Source organism: Panthera leo, chromosome C2 (genome assembly GCF_018350215.1).
Source record: "Panthera leo isolate Ple1 chromosome C2, P.leo_Ple1_pat1.1, whole genome shotgun sequence".
NCBI lineage: Eukaryota > Metazoa > Chordata > Mammalia > Carnivora > Felidae > Panthera > Panthera leo.
Window position 1 is genome coordinate 66,246,339 of NC_056687.1, and position 13,632 is coordinate 66,259,970.

The 13,632-nt window shown below is 38.1% G+C and overlaps 1 protein-coding gene and 1 pseudogene across 3 annotated transcripts in view; one reads left to right on the forward strand and one right to left on the reverse strand.

Annotated features, from left to right (window-relative positions):
- RABL3 (RAB, member of RAS oncogene family like 3) overlaps window positions 1-13,632 on the reverse strand; it is a 39,382-nt gene that overhangs the window by 19,339 nt on the left and 6,411 nt on the right. For all 3 annotated transcript variants that reach the window (XR_006207016.1, XM_042954713.1, XM_042954712.1), the window contains exon 3: window positions 1,703-1,832. Coding sequence is in view for 2 of the 3 variants with exons in the window: in XM_042954713.1 (XP_042810647.1) it covers window positions 1,703-1,832 (130 nt within the window). In the remaining variant the exon portion in view is untranslated. The remainder of the gene's footprint in view (window positions 1-1,702; window positions 1,833-13,632) is intronic.
- LOC122229509 lies at window positions 8,369-9,558 on the forward strand (annotated as a pseudogene).

A 13,632-nucleotide genomic window follows, 5' to 3' on the forward strand; every position in this document is an offset into this window, starting at 1 on the left:
GGGTTTGAGGGAAGAGAGTAACTGTTAAGAGTAAAGACTGTGCATTTGAATGGAGTGATCCTTCTGCTCTGTTTCTTAAGAAACCAAGGATGGTAGATGGAGTAAAGAACCTTCAGTGCTTCTACCAAGAGAAATGTTCCAGAGCTAAGGTGAAAGAACATAAAAATTGGCCTTTCTTAACAGGGATTTCTTTTTAAACTTTAAGAAAGAGGAATATATCTCAGTTTTGTCATATATACAAATTAACATAATATATATTATTAACATAATATATATGCAACTATTTCAATAATATTCAAGGAAGAGACAAATCACTAATGAATAGTAGGTATAAAAAAGATAAATAAATATGGATTTAGATGGACTTCTTCAGCACTTAATAAGTTCACAGCTCAGAACTCCATAAAGTTTCTAGGATTTAAATGGTCTTTATTATGTATTTATAATTTTGATCTTAACTCTTTCTCAAAAAGATCTAAACGGCAAAAGTGTTGTATATCCAAACCTGCTTTGCCAGATCAGAGTGGTAGCAACTTTGTCAAGTCATTTGATTGATATAATCCAAGTTTATCACTTGATTCTAGATCTAAACCAGGCTTCATTTCCTTCTCTTCTGTTCTCTAAGAAGTCACTGAACACTACACCAGTCTGACCTTACTGTTTTTCTCATTTATATACATTCTATTAATATATGCCATTATCATGTATTTTCTTGCCTGACAATATCATATATTAGTGTCACCATCTTATAACTGTTTTGTTCCATTTATGAATGTTTTGTTTCTTCAAATAGATTGTGACACTTCAGGTCTGAACGAACACAACTCATCCTGTATTTTATAGTATGTATCCAATGGCCATCTCTACTTCTTGTTGTAGTATCCACAACACCTTATGATATGGGAAGATAAGATATTGAAAGGGGGCTATAAGAACAAAGAAGGTACTGAATAATTGCAATGTTTACCTAATATTGAATGTGATCTAAGCATAGTATAAATGAGGTGCAATTAAGAGCTAAGCATCTACTAGAAGGAAAAGGGTGAGATGGCAAATCTTTTTTAAAAAAAAATTTTTTTTAATGTTTATTTATTTTTGAGAGAGAGGGAGAGGGAGAGACAGAACAAGAACAGGGGAGGAGCACAGAGATAGGGACAGAGAATCAGAAGCAGGCTCCAGGCTCTGAGCTGTCAGCACAGAGCCCAACATGGGGCTCAAACTCACAAACTGTGAGACCATGACCTGAGCCGAAGTCGAACACTTAACTGACTGAGCCACCCAGGTGCCCCGTGAGACACCAAATCTTGTACATCAAAGACAAGTTGGGATATATTTCACAGTAAAAGAAAAAAAAAAGTGCTTTAAAAAAATGAACTAAGAAAGGGGCAGAAGATAAAAAAAATTCTATAGGTAAATCATAGCTCTCAGTGGTTTAGTCCCTTGACAAGTAGGTGCTTTGTGCATTCCAGTTATGTCCTCGATTATACACCTCCACCTGGAAGTCTGCTCCAGGTTATCTCTCTCTCTCAAAAATAAATAAACATTAAGAAAAAAATAAAATGTGATATGCAGATTTAAAAAGTTGTCAGTACATTAGATCTTCCTTAAAATAAGACGTGTCTAGCATCCCATAGCATATTCTATATCTGATTATCTGTACTCCTAGACCATTAATATACAGTAGAAATAAAAAATGCTTTACCATTTACAGAGTTGTAGAACACTGCTCTTGTGCTTTTCACACTGCTGGCACTGCCCACAGAGCCTCCAACATCCCATAATTCTATATAGTAGGTCTTCTCTTCTGGGGTTCCTTCTTTGTAGTCATGAACCTAACAAATCAATCCATCAAAATAATTATTATAACCACTAAAGACACTAGGAGCACCCTCATTCCAGTTTAAAGCACTGGACATTCCGTATCAGCATGGCTCTTTCGTATCATTCTCATACCACCTCTCTGATCACCTCCTGTCTTTCAAGAGTCCTCCCTCTAATACTCTCTCATACAACAATCCTAACATTTACAGCTCTCCCTCCATTTCCAAATCTTCACTTCCTGTGGATAAATGCCATAATTCATCACTTCAGTCACTCCTTTGCCCCTCTCTTGCACTGTGTTCATCTGACCAAATTCCAACCTTGACTCTATCCACCTTTTCTCCAATTCCATGCCTGTAACCCAGCTTAGCTGAATGTGAAACTCAGAAAAATACACATTCAAGCTGACTGGATTCATTTTAAATTCCAGTCTACCTTTGGGGCTGCCCTTTAATAAGTTTCATAGTCCATTCCCTCTTTTCCTTTCCTAGATAACTATTTCACAATTTCTCTTCTTTTTCAAATTTCCAAAATCTTTTCCCTATCCTTAAGAACAGGTAAGAACCTTGCTTCTTGAGACAGAAGCAATCGGAAGAGAATTTCGACAGCCTGTTCTTCACATATCTATCCACCTCCCCGCATCTGTGCCCATATAATCTGCTTTTCCTCCAGCCATTACAGAGAAACTCTCTGTGTCCCCAAGGCCAAATCCCTTTCTTCTTTATGCCTGAGATCCTATGTCCCTTTTCTCATCAAAGGTGTAGCTCTATCACTTCTCCTTTTTATCATCAAATATTCCCTCTCTGTTGAATAAGTCCTATCAGCATACAAACATGCCATAATTTTTCCCATCTTAAAATAAGCTTCTCTTGAACTCAAGTCCTCTTCCAGCTACCATACCACTTCTCTATTCCTTTTTACAGCAAAAGTTCTCCAGAGAGGTGTCTATTCTCAAGTCTCTAATTCTTTTCCTTACATTCATTCTCTTTTGAACTCATTCCTGTCACACTTGTGCCCCAATCACTCCACTAAAACATTCCTTATCAAGGTCACCAATGGCTTCCACATTGCTAAATCCAATGATCAATGAATGAGCAGTTTTCATCTTACCTTCCCAACCGATACAAATAATTACTCTTCGGCTTTGCAGTACATAGCTTCCAGGTTATTGCGCTCTCCTGGTTTTCTTCCCATTTCACTGGCTAATCCTTTTCAGTCTCCATTTGGGTGATCTTTACCTCCCTAATTGTTGGAGCATCCCAAGGTTTAGTTCTTGGATCTCTTTTCTTTATCAATACTGGCTCTCTTGACAACTTCATTTAATCTTATGATTTTAAATGTCATCATTATGTTGATGAATTCCAAATTTATATCCATCCTGGACTAGTCCCTTGAACTTCAGGCTACCATATCCACTAGACTACAATTTGGATGTCTAACAGGCACCTCAAATTTAACATATCTGAAAATAATTTCCTGATCTTCCTCTTAAGACTATTCTTCTCCCAGTAAAAGGCAATTCCATCCTTCCCGTTACTCAAAGGACCAAAAACTTAAGAGTGATCTTTAACTCATTTTATACTGCATATCTGATTTGTCAGAAAATCCTATTGCTTTTGTCTTAAAAATATATCAAAAATCAGTTCATTTCTCACCATCTCCACTATTAGCATCCAGGTCAAAGCCTTGATCCTTCTCTTTGCCTGAATTAATGCAATCATCTCCTAAATGATCTCCCCACTACAGCCTTGCCTACTCATTTCTCCCCCCTTTGCACCCCTTTTCCCATTTGTTTTTCATATAGTAATTAGCGTGATCCTTTTAAATGCAAATTAGATCACATCCCCTTCTGCTAAAAACCCTCTAGGAGACATTCTTAGAGTAAACTCTAAAGTCTCTCCTTCCTCAGGAGCACCTAGGTGGCTTAGTTGGTTAAGTATCAGACTTCAGCGTAGGTCATGACCTCACAGTTTGTGAGTTTGAGCCCCATGTCGGGCTCTGTGCTGATGCTCAGAACCTGGAGCCTGCTTCAGATTCTGTGTCTCCCTCTCTCTGTGCCTCCTCCACTCACACTGTGTCTCTCTCTCTCCTTTTCTCTCAAAAATAAACATTAATAAAAAAAATAAAGTCTCTCCCTTTCTCATGATCTAGACTCTACAGCCATTTATTGACTATACTATATAACTATTCAGAAATAGATTCTGATATATGGGAACTATATGTATTAGAATATAGCTAAGAGCCAGATTATAGTGTGGTGGTTGGGAGATGTGCATCAGAATCTTCCAAGAATTTTTAAAAAAATATATGTTCCAACAAAAGGAAATATAAGCAAGTGGAACTACATCAAATGAAAGAGCTTCTACACAGCAAAGGAAACCATCAAAAAAGTGAAAAGGCAATCTATGGAATGGGAGAAAATACATGCCAATCATATATCTGATAGGGGTTAATGTCCAAAATATATAAGAACTCACACAACTAAATAGCAAAAAAACAAGCAATCTGATTTAAATATGATCAAAGGAACTGAAGAGACATTTTTCCAAAAAGACAATGGCCAACAAGTACATGAATAAGTGCTCGACATCACTAATCAGGGAAATACAAATCAAAAACTACAATGAGATATCACCTCACACCCATTAGAATGGCTGTCATAAAAAAGACAAAGAGATCAGGTGCCTGGGTGGCTCAATTAGTTAAGCATCTGACTATTGACTCTGGCTCAGGTCATGATCTCAAGGTTCGTGGGTTTGAGCCCCATGTCCGGCTCTGCACTGACAGTGTGGAGCCTGCTTGGGATTTTCTCTCTCTCTCTCTCTCTCTCTCTCTCTCTCTCTCTCTCTCTCTCTCTGCCCCTCTCTTGATCTTTCTCTCAAAATAAATAAAAAAAAATTAAAAACAAAAAAAGATAAGAGATAACAAGTGTGGGCAAGGATGTGGATGAAAAAAAGCTCTTGTGCACTGCTGGTAGGAATGTATATTAGTACAACGACTATGAAAAACAGTATGGAAGTTCCTTAAAAAATTAAAAATAAAACTAAACTACCACATAATCCAGTAATCCCACTTCTGAGGATTTATTCAAAAGAAATGAAAACAGGATACTGAAGAGATATCTGGACTCTCATGTTCACTGCACAATAGCCAACGTATGAAAACAATCTAAGTGCATGTCAATCAATGGATGATTAATAAAGAAGATATGGTGTGTACATACACATACACAGACACTGGAATATTATTCAGCCAGGAGGAAAGGAAATCCTGCTGTTTGCAAATACATGGATGGGCCTCAAGGGAATTACGCTAAGTGAAAAGAGATAAAGACAAATCGTGCATGGCACTACTTACATATGGAATCTAAATAAAAAATCAAACTTCTAGAAACAGACAGTAGAAACGTAGTTGCCAGGAGTTGGGAATGGGTAAAGATTGGGAAAAAGGTACAGAGTTTATAAGATGAATAGATCTTAGGATCTAATTTAAAACATGGTAACTATAATTGATAACTTTGTATTAGATAACTGAAATAAGATAAGAGAGAACTTAAATGTTCCAAATAAATACATAAATAAATAAGCGAGCAAGTACGTAACAGATGTGTTAACTACGTAGATGAGAAGAATCTTTTCATGATGTCTATCAAATCACCAACGATATACACTTTAAATATCTTACAATTTTATGTGTTAATTATACCTCAGTAACAATGAAAAAAAAAAGAGAGAGAGAAAAAAGTCCTTAAAGAAAAAAAAAAAAGAATAAGCCAGACTTACTGAATCAGGACCTTTGGGATTTAGCTTATGCATAATTTGAACCATTCTCCAAATGATTTTGCCATAACCCCTAGTTAAGAACTGCTGATTTTATAAAATGGAACTATTTTGGTTATCAGGAGGCCTAGATTATACTCTTGATTGCCACTGATTATCCCTGATATTTTTGATCCTCAGTTTCTTTGCCTATAAAATGAAGTTGTATTATATACACTTAGTGGCTGTGAAATAATAAAAAGCAAGATAGCTAAGTGGTTAAAAATAGATGTCATAAAATGTACTAAAACACATATATTTAACAGAATGCATCACACTTTTTACTTATTCAGATATTTTTGTCCAAATACTTTTAAGGAAAAATTTAAGTAAGATACTCTACATACCATCACATTGACAAGAGAAGACCATTATCAGATTGACAACAAAGAGGATAGGACAGAAAAATGAGAATAACAAAATCATAGCAGTTGGGCAGCCCTGTGGATGATGAAAATTACTCCTGTATATTGTGATAAAAGGTATCACTATTTTGCTGTATGGTGAAAGAACTGATAATACGTGATCATGCTAAGTCATCAATAAAAAAGTTAAACTAGGGGCATCGGTGGAATAGCCAGTGAAGCATCCAACTCTTTATTTTGGCTCAGGTCATGATCTCATGGTTCATGAGACTGAGCCCCGCATTGGGCTCTGCACTGACAGTGGGATTCTCTTGGGATTTTCTCTCTCTCTCTCTCTCTCTCTCTCTCTCTCTCTATCTGCTCCTCTCTCTCCACCCTTCCCCTCTCAAAACAAAGAAATAAATAAACATTAAAAGAAAGTTTAACTATGTGAGTTTTGTTTGAAAACACAGGGAAATGTATATTTTATAAATATTTCCACGCTAAGCCACTGGAAAGGGTCAATTATCTGTTATTGAAAAGCTCAGCCACTTTAGTGAGCCTTTCTTGATTCTGCCTCCTTTCCCCATCTAAAACCAACCAGAGCCAGTTAGATACTACTATTTGCTCCCATAACACCCTGATAAGAAGTTATTATCCATCTATCATTTCACTAACCATATTGTATAATTTATCTGCTGATGTATATTCTATTAGACTGTAAGCCTAAGGGGAGAAGTCATGCATTATTCATATCGGTAGACCAAGAAAATAGCATAATAACTGGCACATATTAGATGCTTGGATATGTTTGTTTAAATCAATGAATAAATTCAGAATATTTCATCTTCCAAGGGTTTATTACATTGGATTTCTTATTTGACTGAATTCCAGTGCTTCTCAAGTACAATTCTGAAAATAAACTAAATCAGAACGAATAGAAACCTTGTTAAAAATTAGATTCAAGTTGCATTTTTGATTTCTTAAACAAAAATTAGATTCTTAGACTGTCCCTGAAGCTTCTGGGATGGGGCTCAAAAATCTGTACTTTTACAGACAGATCCCTAGGTGATTCTGACATACAATTAAGTTTGGCAATCAATGCAGGACATCATTTTTTTTCTCTAAAATTATTTCAAATGTCTAATGTTGCCTCCCCTAAAAGACTGTACAGTGACTTCCAAGAATAGCAATCACGTAATACATATGTAGCATGCCCTCTTAGTCTTGCAATGTACTAGGTCTGTTAGCCAGCTTGCTCTGGCTACATATACTCACTCCCAAGCCACATGGATGTCCTCATCTATACTCTTTCCTACCACAGAATACCTTCCCTAATCAATTCTTTCATTGTCTCCTTCCAGAATTACAAGAGAAGGTACCCTTCTTCCTTTCCAACTTGCTCAACTAATATTTAGCTTAACTTAATTCAAATGGAATGAGTCCTAAGAATTTTAAACCAGTGGCTTATAGTTTGTAGCTATGACATATCTTTCATATGGGTGAGTGGTCTCCAAGGGAAAACTTGACATTACAACAAGTATTGCTCTGGATACAGTAAGTGGTAAGTTGGTGCAATGCTAAGAGCCCAGCATGACTGAGAGTAATGGCAAGTTATAAGAAATATGTTTTATATTTAAATCAGGTCATCAAGTATCTGATACTTTAAGTCATTAAAGACTTGACAGCTATGCAAGCAAGGATTTTCTCAAAATGTAGCAACAGTATATGCTGCTAATTAAGTGGGAAAAGGAACCAGACTCCTCAATGCTGCTGTCACTTTGGTACTTCTCATTTACTCACCTTTTGATTTTTTATTAGAAACTATATCAAGACTAAGTACGAAAGGCTTTACCTCATTTGAGGAGTTTACCTATTACTTGTAACTTTTATTTAAAATTTTTTAATGTTTATTTATTTTTGACGGAGAGAGAGACAGAGCATGAGTTGGGGAGGGGCAGAGAGAGAGAGGGAGACACAGAATCCAAAGCAGGCTCCAGGCTCTGAGCTGTCAGCACAGAGCCAGATGCAGGGCTCAAACCCATTAGCTGTGAGATCATGACCTGAGCTGAAGTCAGATGCCCAACCAACTGAGCCACCCAGGTGCCCCTATTATTTGTAACTTTTATAAAGCATGAAGAGGCTCTCTGCTCTTCCTCCACCCTTTTATTTAAAAAAAAATTTTTAAGTTTATTTATTTATTTACTTTGAGAGAAAGAGAGAGAGAGAGAGAGAGAGCGAGCATGAGCAGGGGAGGGGCAGAGAGAGGGAGAGAGAGAGAACCCCAAGCGGGCTCTGCACAAACTGTAAGATCATGACCTGAGCCGAAACCAGGAGTCAGGCGCTTAACCAACTGAGCCATCCAGGTGCCCCTGCTCTTCCCCCTTTGACAGACAGCCACATCTTCTGATGCAGTGCCAGCCACATCCTTGAGACACAATGGTGAAGCCTGGAGTAAATGGATTTGGCCATATTGGGCGTCTGGTCACCACGGTTCCTTTTGACTCTGGCAAAGTGGATACTGTTGTCATCAATGACCCCTTCGTTGACCTTAACAACATGGACATGTTCCAGTATGATTCCACCCATGGCAAACTCAACAGCACAGTCAAGGCTGAGAATGGGAAACTTGCCATCAATGGAAAGCCTAATTCTGTCTTCTAGGAGCAAGATCTCGCTAACATCAAATGGAGTGATGCTGATGCTGAGTATGTTGTGGAGTCCACTGGGTCTTCATCACCATGGAGAAAGCTGGGGCTCACTTGAAGGATGGGGCCAAGAGGGTCATCATCTCTGCCCCTTCTGCTGAAGTGGCCAAGTTTGTGATGGGCATGAACCATGAGAAATACAACTCTGTCAAGATTGTTAGCAATGCCTCCTGCACCACCAACTACTTTGCACCTCTGGCCATGGTCATCTGTGACAACTGTGGGATCATGGAGGGACACATGACCACAGTATATGCCATCACTGCCACCCAGAAGACCATGGGTGGTCCCTCTGAGAAGCTGTGGCATGATGGCCACGGGGCTGCACAGAATATCATAACTGCTTCTACTGGCACCACCAAGGCTATGGGTAAGGTCATCCCTGAGCTGAATGGGAAACTCACTGGTATGGCCTTCCATGTCCCTACCCTCAGCATGTTAGTCATGGATTTGACCTGCCACCTAGAGAAAGCTGCCAAACACAGTGACATCAAGAAGGTGGTGAAGCAGGGATCAGAGGACCCCTTAAGGGCATCTGGGGCTACACTGAGGACCAGGTTGTCTCCTGCAACTTTAACAGTGACACCCACTCTTCCAATGCTGGGCTGGCATTGCCTTCAATCACCACTTTGTCAAGCTCATTTCCTGGTATGACAATGAATTTGGCTATGGCAATGGGTGGTAGACGTTATGGTCCACATGGGCTCTAAGGAGTAAGAGCTCCCTGGACCACCAGCACCAATGAAAGCAAGAAGAGAGAGGCCCTCAGCTGCTGGGAAGTCCTTGGCCCAACCCATTCCCCAACACACTGAGAATCTTCTGACCTCTATACAGTTTCCATTCCAGACCCCCCAAAGAAGGGGAGGAGTTTGGGGACCCCTACCTTGTCATGTACCATCAAAAAAGTATACTGCCAAACTTGTCTAATTTGCTGCTATACTTCCAATTCCTTGCAGTGTCTGAAACTCGGGAGGCATGTAATATATGTACTAAAGGAACAAATGGATGAATGAAAAATATAAAGGTTACTGCTAATTGCCTCTTCCTTTCTAGTAATCTTATTTTGCCTTTAGCCAAGCTCACATTTAAAAAAAAGACTTTTTTTTAAAAAAAGACTGTTTTTAAAAAAAAAGACTGTCGCTTTCCCTTCTATTCTGTACCCATTCACTCCTTTATTTAACCTCTAAACTTTGTGAAAGATGGATTTAAACTTGTCTCTATTTCCTCTTTGCCTACTCACATCATTTGGTTTCTACTACTAACTTTCCATTGCAAGGTCAAAGGTCAAAGGTCAGGAATGACTTCATCATCACCATTTTTTCCCTCTCTCTCAGTTCTTACACCTCTATAGCATTTCATATCAAAACTCATTCTCTCCTTCATGAAATTCTCATCTCCATTTACTCTTGTGGTATTTCATCATCTTGGCTATCTTCTTACCTCTTTGATCAATCTTTCTCTGACCTCTCTTCTCATCTTCAACTCTCCAAATATACCCCAAGGTTTTCTCTCAGGTCTTCTCTTTCTAAATTCACTTTTTGGAAAAACTCACCATCTCTCACGGTCTGGGATTATATCTATATAGATGAGTCCAATTTAGAATTCTCTCTTAAGCTTCCCTACCTCATCTCTGAATGCCTTCTGGACAGTTTCAGTTGGAGAGCTCATAGATACTTCCCTTCATCATGTCCAGAAGTGAATTTATTATCATTTACTTCTCTTTCACCTATAATATATATCCTCCTTCTTGAGGAATAGTCAGTCTATTTGTCCATTGTCCAGGCCACCTGTTCAATCATTGACACCCAATATAATTTTCCATTCTTTACAAGCACCTCAACTTTTTCTCTTGAACTGCTATTAACACTTAACCTTCTCTATAAATGTTGTCTATCAGTGCTGTCTCAGAATGTTCTGCAATGATGGAAATGTCCAATACAGTAACCACTGGCAACATGTTACTATTGGGCAGTTCAAATGTTGCTAGTTTGTTTAACTGAGGAACTAAAATTTTAATTTAATTTAATTTAAATTTAAATTGCCACAATTAGTCTAGTGGTTACTGTATTTAACAGCAGAATACTTTTTTCTTTATACCATTCTGGAACATGAGGCAGTACAGAATAGTGCTCAAGAGTACAGGCTCTTGAGCCAGACCACCTGGGTTTGAATTCCAACCCATCACTAACTAGCAATGTGACCTTGGACAAGACAAAAGCTGCTACAGAACACCTCTGTGCCTCTACTGCTTCGTGTATCAAATAGGGGCACTAAGAGCACCTATCTGGAAAGGTTGTTGTGGGAATCACTTGAATTAGTTTGTAAAATCGGTGCTTAGGCAAAGTAAGCATCATTCAGTACTATTGTTATTTATTTCTTTAAAAAAATTTTTTTTAACATTTATTTATTTTTGAGAGGCAGAAAGAGACAGAGTGCAAAAGAGGCAGAAGGACAGAGACAGAAGAAGGCACAGAATCCGAAGCAGGCTCCAGGCTCTGAGCAAGCTGTCAGCACAGAGCCCGATGCGGGGCTCGAACCCACGAACCATGAGATCATGACCTGAGCTGAAGTCAGACACTTAACCGACTGAGCCACCCAGGCACCCCAGTATGTTATTTTTAAAATTATTCATATATATGAACTTTGTGCCACCTACTAGATCCTACTTCACATTCTTAGTGAGGATAGAGATTGTCTTTTCTTTTTAAATTTCTCCTCAGTGCTTGCACGTTATTATGCTGCCCAAAGAGGAAGTCAATAAATATTGATTGTGTGCAATGTGTAAATTAGAGAGTTAAAATCCCATTAAAGTGAACAATAAATTACGAGTCAATTTCCTTATTTATAATTTGCGAAAAGATTAAAATTCTGTAAGTCTTGTTTTCATGATTAAGAGTAGCCATGCATTTATATTAGTCCCATTAGACTTGGGGCAACAAAATTAGAAGACAGTCATGAATGAAGAATACTGTAAAATAAAACTTTTCCCTTTTCCCTTCAATTCAGTTATGAATACCTCTCCAATGCATACTAAATCCAAAATGTTAGTAATTACTGAGTACATACATTAAGCTCATTAGTTTCACCCAATACTTGAATTAAACAATTACATTATCACCTTTATTATCTCTATTTTTAGTAAGCTCTTAGATGTAAAATGAGCTAAAACAGACAATTGTTTCTAAGAGTTTTGAAAAGAGTGTATTAACACATCTACCTGGATTCTGGAGATACCCTCTCTCTGGTTTCAATAACATAGAAGCTATAACTGCAATACAAAAGCTGCTACAGAAGAAAGTATTCCAAGCTATTTAGGTAATGGTTTTTATCAGATTTAATCATTCTTGCTAGAGGGAAGAACTGTTTACTTTATTATAACAGTAGTCAAAACAATTTACATGTCTATGACAACTTTCCTTAAGATTATCATTTACAAATGCCTTTCACTTATGTTGTCATTCAAGAAATGCATTCTTCTCAAAGATGAAAGACAGAGACCAACTAGCTCAAGACATAGTGAAGAGTTATAACTTTCACCTCCATATGCCCCATTCTTCAACAATAATGCAGTTCAGGCCAGCCTGGCTTTATAGGAGTCAATTAGTACCAGACTCATTCCAGTAAAATCAGTCACAGTATAACATAACCTACAAACCTGAAGGCTAGCTAAAGCAGGCATTATTTACCTATATTCTGTAGAGGATAAACTAAGGCTCAGAGAAGTAAACTGATTACTCTAAAGTCACTCTTGAGGAAGCAAAAGGCAATATGGGAACTGACCCAGGAAGTGGGAGTTTAAATCTAAGTTTCTTTTCAACATTATGCTTTCCCACAGAAAGGGATTGTGAAAAGTCCAAAAGGAAATTCGGTCCAGAACTTGCTATTGGCAAGTTGCCAAATGAACTCATTATCTAGTATTTGTTTTTCTCCTATATCCAAGAATTTGGGAACATAGCAGGATGAAATGACACATACAGGTCCCCTCTGACTTCAAATTCACAGAAATGCCATAAAAATATTTTTATAAAATAAAGAGGACAAGTTCAAGAAAAAGAAAGGGAAATCCTGAGATGCCAGAAATGAAGAACTTAAAATTAGAGTGAGAAGTGGGAACTGACCCAGATTCAGAGGAGACAGCTTCAGGGGCTGGTCCCTGGAGTTTTAGTGTCCATCCAGGAATAGAGATCTGTTTTCTGTTTTTTGTGTTTTTTTTAATGTTTATTTATTTTTGAGAGAGAAAGAAAGAGAGAGAGAGGCTGAGAGAGAGAGGCAGAGAGAGAGGGAGACAGACAATCTGAAGCAGGCTCTGTGCTGTCAGTGCAGAGCCCGACATGGGTCTCAATCTCATGAACTGTGAGATCATGACCCGAGATGAAGTTGGATGCTTAACTGACTGAGCTACCCAGGTGCCCCTGTTTTCTGGCTTCTAAGGCAGAATATATATGAGTGGGTGACAAAGACCAGACTACAGTTCCCTTCGTGAAATCTGGACCCTTGGTGAGCTGCCCAGTCAAAGAGAGTAGGAAGAACTGTCCACTGGTTCAGGAAAGTAGGAAAAACTTTCTGTCAGGGACTTCAGGTAGGGGTGGTACAGAACAGATAGAGGGTCCACAAAAAATGAAAACCACAGGCCTGTACTAGAATCGGAAACTTAAAGAATATACATTATCTAGGTGGCATGGAGACTCCTAGTTGTAAAATTGTAAGTACCCTTGAAATTCCTAGGGCTCTGGCAGCAACAGAAATGAAAAGGTACTGTACTTTCACAACAAGCACACAAAATTTCCACAGGGAAGAAGAAAAAAAATATCCTGCTGAAGATGTGATCATCTTCAAAGAATTATAAACCATACAAAGACATACATTTTCATGAGGTATAGTCAGCATACACAGCAAGTTGAATATCAATCACCCACTCAGAAAAAAATAAAACAATCCAAA